Source organism: Peromyscus eremicus, chromosome 3, assembly GCF_949786415.1.
Source record: "Peromyscus eremicus chromosome 3, PerEre_H2_v1, whole genome shotgun sequence".
Classification (NCBI taxonomy): Eukaryota; Metazoa; Chordata; class Mammalia; order Rodentia; family Cricetidae; genus Peromyscus; species Peromyscus eremicus.
This window is the reverse complement of record NC_081418.1, coordinates 82,229,750-82,237,408: the sequence shown is the minus strand read 5'-3', so window position 1 is coordinate 82,237,408 and position 7,659 is coordinate 82,229,750. Positions and strand designations below refer to the sequence as shown.

General features: G+C 38.2%; 1 gene segment (V, D, J or C); it reads left to right on the top strand.

Moving 5' to 3' along the window:
- The first annotated feature begins 4,610 nt into the window (after positions 1 to 4,610).
- On the top strand, positions 4,611 to 5,581 carry LOC131906378 (Ig kappa chain V-II region 26-10-like). The segment is given in 2 exon segments: positions 4,611 to 4,659; positions 5,031 to 5,581. Coding segments are annotated over 2 exon segments (600 nt in total).
- The last annotated feature ends 2,078 nt before the right edge of the window (positions 5,582 to 7,659 follow it).

Sequence of the window (7,659 nt, the reverse complement as noted above, 5' to 3'; positions counted from 1 at the left end):
TCTTTCTCCTACTGGGTTGTCTTGTCGAGCTTTGATACCTGGGTTTGGGCCTAGTCTTTTGAATCTTCTTATGCCGTGTTCAGTTGATATTCCTAGGAGGACTGTTTTTGTTGTTGTTTGTTTGTTTTTTTTCAAAGGAAACAGAAGAACTGTGGAGAGAGAGCATCCAAATTAGCAAAATCAGAAATGAAAAGGGAGACATAACAACTAACACTGAGGAAATCCAGAGAATCATCAGGTCATTCTTCAAAAACCTCTACTCCACAAAACTTGAAAACCTAAAAGAAATGGATAATTTTCTGGATAGGTACCACATACAAAAGTTAAATCAAGACCAGATAAACTATTTAATTTAGTCCAGTAACCCCTAAGGAAATAGAATCAGTCATTGAAAGTCTCCCAATGAAAAAAAAAAAAAAAGCCCAGGACCAGATGGTTTCAGCACAGAATTCTACCAGATTTTCAAAGAAGAGTTAATACCAATACTCTTTAAATTGTTCCACACAATAGAAACAGAAGGAACATTACCAAACTCCTTCTATGAGGCTACAATTACCCTGATTCCCAAGCCAAACAAAAATGCAACAAAGAAAGAGAACTACAGACCAATCTCTCTCATGAACATTGATACAAAAATACTCAATAATATACTGGCAAACAGACTCCAAGAACACATCAAAACAATTATCCACCATGAACAAGTAGGCTTCATCCCAGGGATGCAAGGATGGTTCAACATATGAAAGTCCATCAATGTAATACACCATATAAACAAACTCAAAGAAAAAAAACTATATGATCATCTCACTAGATGCTGAAATGGCATTTGACAAAATCCAACACCCCTTCATGATAAAGGTCTTGGAGCAATCAGGAATACAGGGAACATACCTAAACATAATAAAGGCAATTTACAGCAAGCCAACAGCCAACATCAAATTAAATGGAGAGAAACTCAAAGTGATTCCACTGAAATCAGGAATTAGGCAAGTCGGTCCACTCTCCCATACTTATTCAATATAGTACTTGAAGTTCTAGCCAGAGCAATAAGACAACATAAGGAGATTAAGGGGATACAAATTGGAAAGGAAGAAGTCAAGCTTTCCCTATTTGCAGATGACATGATAGTATACATGAGTGACCCCAAAAATTCAACCAAGGAACTGATACATATTACTCTTATTGGCTAATAAAAACGCTGATTGGCTGGTAGCTGTTCAGGAAGAGATTGAGTGTGAGGGATGGACTAGGAGAATTCTGGGAAAGGGAAGGGTGGAGTCATAGAGTTGCTGGCAAATGGTGAGAAGCAAGATGAGTATGCCTTACTGAGAAAAGGTACCAAGTCAGGTGGCTAAGCATAGATTAATAGAAATGGGTTAATTTAAATGTACCAGTTAGGTAATAACAAGCTTGAGCTTTCAGCTGAGCATTCATAATTAATAGAAGCCACTGTGTAGTAATTAGGGAAGTGGCTGCCAGGTATTTGGGAACTGGTAGTTAGGACAAGAAACATCCATCTACATTTTTCACTCAAACATTTGGCAATAAAACCTGAGAAAGCTTTAAAAAAAGATTCTATGGCATATGACATTAATCCCATCACTTGGGAGTCAGAGGCAGGCGGATCTCTGTGAGTTCAAGGCCAGCCTGGTCTACAGAGTGAGATCAAGGAAAGGCACAAAGCTACACAGAGCAATACTGTCTCAAAAAACAACAACAAAAAAACAAAAACAACAACAACAACAACAACAACAACAAAAGGATTCTAAACACACACAGAAAAGAGTCAAGCACAGCTTCTTAGCAGCAGAATTTTCTTGTGTAGGCTCTGTTCAATAGCTGTGAGCAGAGGTACAGCTCCTTTAAAAGATGGCTTTCCAATAAGACAACAAAAGGATATCACAGGGATACAAATTGGAGAGGAGGAACTCAAGCTTTCACTATTTGCAGAGGGTATGATCATATATATGTGACCCCAAAAATTCTGCCAGGAAACTCCTACAGCTGATAAACACCTTTAGTAATGTGGCAGGATACAATATTAACTCAAAAAATCAGTAGCCTTCTTTATACAAATGATAAACAGACTGAGAACAAAATCAGAGAAACATCACCCTTTACAATAGCCACAAATAACATAAAATATCTTAGGGGTAATTCTAACCAAAAAGTGAAAGCCCTATATGACACAAACTTTAAATCTTTGAAGAAAGAAACTGAAGAAGATATCAGAAAATGGAAAGATCTCCTATTCTCTTGGATAGGTAGGATCAACATAGTAAAAATGTCAATCTTAGCCAGGTATTGGTGGTTCACACCTTTAATCCCAGCGCTCGGGAGGCAGAGGCAGGCAGGGTTTGAGGCCAGCCTGGTCCACAGAGCAAGTTCCAGGACAGGCTCCAAATCTACACATAGAAACCCTGTCTTGACAAAACCAAAACTGAAAAAACAAAACAAAACAAAACAAAAAAACTAATATGTTGATACCTTGACCAAATGACTGCTTGTCATCAATGTGATTTCTATATCCCAGTAATAAATCATAAATGTGTGTACTTTAAGACAGTTTTTTAAATAAACAAGAAAATTATGTTTACATTTTATGTATTTGGGTGTTTTCTCTACCAGTAAGTGTCTGACATATATGGAGGCCAGAAGAAGGTGTTGGATACTTTAGAACTGGAGTTACAGATATCTGTGAGCTACCACACCTGTGGTGGAAATTTAACCAGGTACCCTGGAAGAGCAGCCAGTGTTCTTAACTGCTGAGCCATCTCCCTAGCCCAGTAAGAGTTTTGTGAGAATATTTTTTCATTCAATATCCACAGAATTTTACCTGTGCCATTTGGTAATGTTACTGGACTTGTTTTCAGAGGTTCACAGAAATTAGATAATATACCTGAAATAGAAGTCAACTGAATAAATGTTGACAGTTAAACAAGAGTTAAGTCAATACAACTGCACTGGCAAGGCAAAAGGAGACAGAAGTCTATCATTGTCTATAATGGTACATGCATGTTAGTGTTGAAAAGAGAAAGAACTAAGGAAAGGGTTAAGAACTGTGTGTAGCTATGAAGTCTCAGTTAGAGGTCTGACTACTCATTTTCTCAATTCTAGACTCTAGAGAAACCATTGCTATCATCATATGTAGATGTATTTATCTGTGATGAGATGAGTGCTCATAATTGCTCAGGAATTTCATGGGCAGACTCACATTCCAAAATCAGGCAGTTTCTCCCTCTTAGTGTTGGCATTTTTCCATCATGAGTTGATCTTCCTGAAAGGTTAATTGTTTCTAAAGTCCAAGATGACCAGGGTCTTAAAGCAGCAATGGAGACTTAAGAAGCATTTGCAGAATCAGGAACAAACTGTGTAAAGAATAACAATTATCGTAGTTTAAATGTAATTGGCCTGCATTACATTCCCACTATAATCCATATTCTCATGGAGAGTGGCACTATTAGGAGGTGTGGCTTTTTTGGAGGGCATGTGTCCTTGTTGGAGGAAGTGTGTCATTGTGGGGGTGGGATTTGAGGTATCATACACTCAGAATACCACCCAGTGTGTCAGTTGATTTCCTGTTGCCTGCAAGATTTAGCATTCTCAGCTCCAGCACCACATCTGCCTGCCAGCTGCCATGCTCCCCTAATGGACTGAGACATTGAAACTATAAGCAAGCCAACTCTTTTAAAATTTTTTTAAGAGTTGCCATGGTCATGGTGTCTCTTCACAGCAATTAAGAACCCTAACAAAGACAACAATAAAATATCTTAGTAATTTCATCAGTCCTAAATTGGAAAAAATAGGTTTAATACATTTAAGACTAATCAACCTTGTACTACCTGATTTAACATATAATCTTCTACTGATTGACATGCTTATATACTAAATTGAACAGAAGTCTGAAGCAAAAGTAAAGAGATCTACATAAAACAAAAGTACAGATACCAGGCTTTATCTTGTTTACAGTAACACATTTTGGGCACCTTAAAGTATTAGTGAAAATTCAATGTGTTTAGCAAAAGCCACCTCTATATCCCTGTCATAACAGCATGACAAAATATAAATTAAATTTACAAAATGAGACAAACTGTATTTTCAGATGGTTAACTATTAGAAAATAATGTTTTGAAAGAAGAATACACACTCAAATAATCCTTTCAGGAAAAGTTCTGTGAGAGCCAGACATGGAAGTGGCCAAGTAGAAGTACAGTCTGAAAGACAGGGTGCAATGACTACCTCCTGGTAATTGATCTTGGACTTTCAAGTCTTCTACACACTAAGAAGATGAATTTCTGTTGTTTAAGCCTCTGGGTCCTTATGCTGGACCGTGGAGACCAGTGTACCATCTTTACACTCCATCAGATAAGCACTAGGAGGCCATTTTTGGACACAGAAACAGCTTTTTTCCTTTTTATTCTTTTGTTCTGACTCTGGTGAAGAAGGAGGGGCCAGCATGAAAATCCTCATAACTCTTTCCTCTGCCTGTACTGCAGCACTAACCCAGACCTTTGCATATTGCTCCCTAGGGAGGACACACCTTTCTTAGTCTGAGATAAAAGTAGTCTTCTTGCAGTGACTGATCAGTCTCCTCAGACTGCCTCCTCAAAATGAAGTTTCCTGTTATGCTGTTGGTGCTGTTGGTGTTCAGGATTCCTGGTAAGAACAGTGAGAAAGGAGGATGGGTACTGGGGATGAGTCCTGAGTCTCACTGCTGATCACATGGGTTCTGTCCATGTAGGGAAGATGGATCTCATCCTCCAGGATGGGGCCTGTGAGATTTACATCTGTGAGAGGGAGGACCCAGATGGGAAGGAACCTGTATTACAATGAAAATTATGACAACGATGGACTGGGATGGTCTAAATAACAGCTAGAAGCCCCTTAGGGCTGTTAGTTCACTTGTTCTGTTAAAAAGCAAATTTTAGTGTATAAAGCATTTTATGTAATATAAACATCTAAACTGAAATAAACTAAAAAAAATCAATTAAGTTTGTCCATGACTTTGTCCTTCTCTGTCTTTATTTCAGCTTCCAGAGGGGATGTTGTGATGACTCAAACTCCACTTTCCCTGCCTGTCAGCCTTGGAGATAAGGCCTCCATCTCTTGCAGGTCTAATCAGAGCCTTGTACATAGTAATGGAGATACCTTTTTGGAATGGTACCTGCAGAAGCCAGGCCACTCTCTACAGCCCCTGATATATGAGGTTTCCAAGAGATTATCTGGAGTCCCAGACAGGTTCAGTGGCAGTGGGTCAGGAACAGATTTCACACTCAAGATCAACAGAGTGGAGCCTGATGATTTGGGAGTTTATTTTTGTCTCCAAGCTTCTTATTTACCTCCCACAGTGATGCAGACCTTAACAAAAACTATTCTTGGGGTAGCCCAGCTGCCAAATAAGTTACTTATCTGTGTGAGAGAGAGAATGGTGCTGAGGGCTTTACACTTCACTAGTCCTGCATTTCTGGTCTCATCAACAGCAATAACAATGACATTTCATCTGTCGCAGGAAATTGGTAAACATGTCCCCTCTCAGCAACTAGGGACAATGAGGTTAAAGCTAAATGAAAACTTGCTCTGATTTTGTAGGCCTTATCTGCTTAAGTGACTCAAAATTATCCATTAAAGCAGTCAGGAAACTGAGACGTATTCCTTTGTTTAACTGTCTCCTATACTATATTTCTTAGTCAATCTTCTATTGCTGTGAAGAGACACTATGACCATGTCAACTCTTGTTAAAAGAAAGAATTTAGTCAGGGCTTATTCACAGTTTCAGAAATTTAGTCCAGTGTTGTCAGTTTTGTTTTGTGCAGGTATACCCGTGATGGCCATAACTTCTAGCAAATCAGTGATTACAGATTCAGCCTTTTCAGAACTCAAAGCAGTTGCCCATTGAAATCCTGAATAAGTATCAATGATATGGTGTACATATTTCAAACTTCCAAATCCTGCAAAGTGAAACACATCCATGTGCCAGATTTCATTCCTCTGAGTACCCTTTCGGTTACATCCTGCTGGTAATGGTGTTTGATTGTAGAAGGAACAAGTAGGACATTTCTTTACTATATCTTTGGCTTGTTGCCAGGTTATGGAAAAATCCTTTTTTTAAACCTTTACTATTGACATGATGTTTTTTATGAAATTCTGAGGCCTCCAGCACATTTCCTATCAATAATTTACCAATCTCATCATTGCCTTGTGCTAGAGAGCCTGGCAGACCAGTATGGGATCGGATGTGAGTTATAACATTCTTACACCCTCAAAACTTGCATAGACTTTCATATCTTCAGACCTTTTCTCAGACCCAAATTTAAACCTTTGTGACTTATTCAAACTTTTTTCCTATAAAGGAGTTAACCAGCTGGCTATAGCTTTATGGAAGGATCTGGTTGTCTGATGCTGCCAAGCTGACAAAGTTATAGCTAGCCTAGCCGTCAGTACTGTCAGAGATCTGGGAAGAATAAATTTAAGTGCAGACTGAGCAGCTTCTGATTCTATAAATGACAAGGACCAGTCCATATAGCATTGGAGGCACAAGTATCAGAACAGCATCAATATTTGGCCTTCAGGCCCATAAGGGAGAATTTTTCCTATGGAAGAAGGTCACAGGAAAGACTGATCTTACTTTGTCTAGGCAAAAGAAGTACAATCAATTCTCCAGTGTCCTGCTTCTTCTTCACAGTCTGGGCTGGTTCCTGGCAGCAGGTATTGTATCAGGGCATCTTGCTCAGTGGTCAGCATTGCCATAATCCAGGTGGAGACATTGTTGTGCCCCATAATCTTCTTTGGAAACCTTGGGTCACTACTAGGATCTGGGAGTATATCTGATATAATAAGTCATTAGATAAACATTTTAAATGCCGTATTCTACAGATCTCTGAGGTATGAGAAATGTCCAGGTATATCTGCATAAACAAAATTTGTTTCTAGTTACTTGTTTTAAGCTCAATCTTGAGAACATATACAAGGGACTAAGTAAAGCTTATCACTGTAATTAATTACATCAGTACTTAGCATGACTACAATTAAAGAATGTGATTATTTATAATATGACTATTTACTTATGTTCTCTAACAGTCTACAGTAAGTAGCCTTAAAAACAATGATGTTGAATTGAAGCTCTTCTAGTATCAAATATGGGTTCAGTAAAGAAATCAAAACAAAATAGCCATATGTTAATTGAAGGGCCCTAAGTTCCTTTTAGTATCAATATAAAATATTTGTATGACTCAGTTTATCCAAATAGCTTAAGCTTAACAAATTTAGCAAGGACAAAGAGGGTAGACATACATTCTTAAGCCTGAATTGACCTTGAGTAAGGAGAAACATTCTCCAAGTCACTGGTACTCAACTTTCCCAATGCTATTTCATAAGTGCGGTTTTGTCATTGTTAGGAATCTCAATGCAAACATGTGACATACAGGTAGTCCTAACCTGTAAAAAGTTGTTTTTTTTTTTTCCCACCAAAGGGTCAAGACTCACGGAATAAGAAGCTGTTCCAAGCCCTTTGCCTAGGTCATTTTCTTGCTGTATCACAGGAAATGAACATCTCAGTTTCTGGTGACTATTACTTTTTTTTATTGGTGAGAGATGGGGTCTCGTTTCATATTCTATATGTGTACATTTATTTTTTAACATCATTTGTTGATGATACTGTCT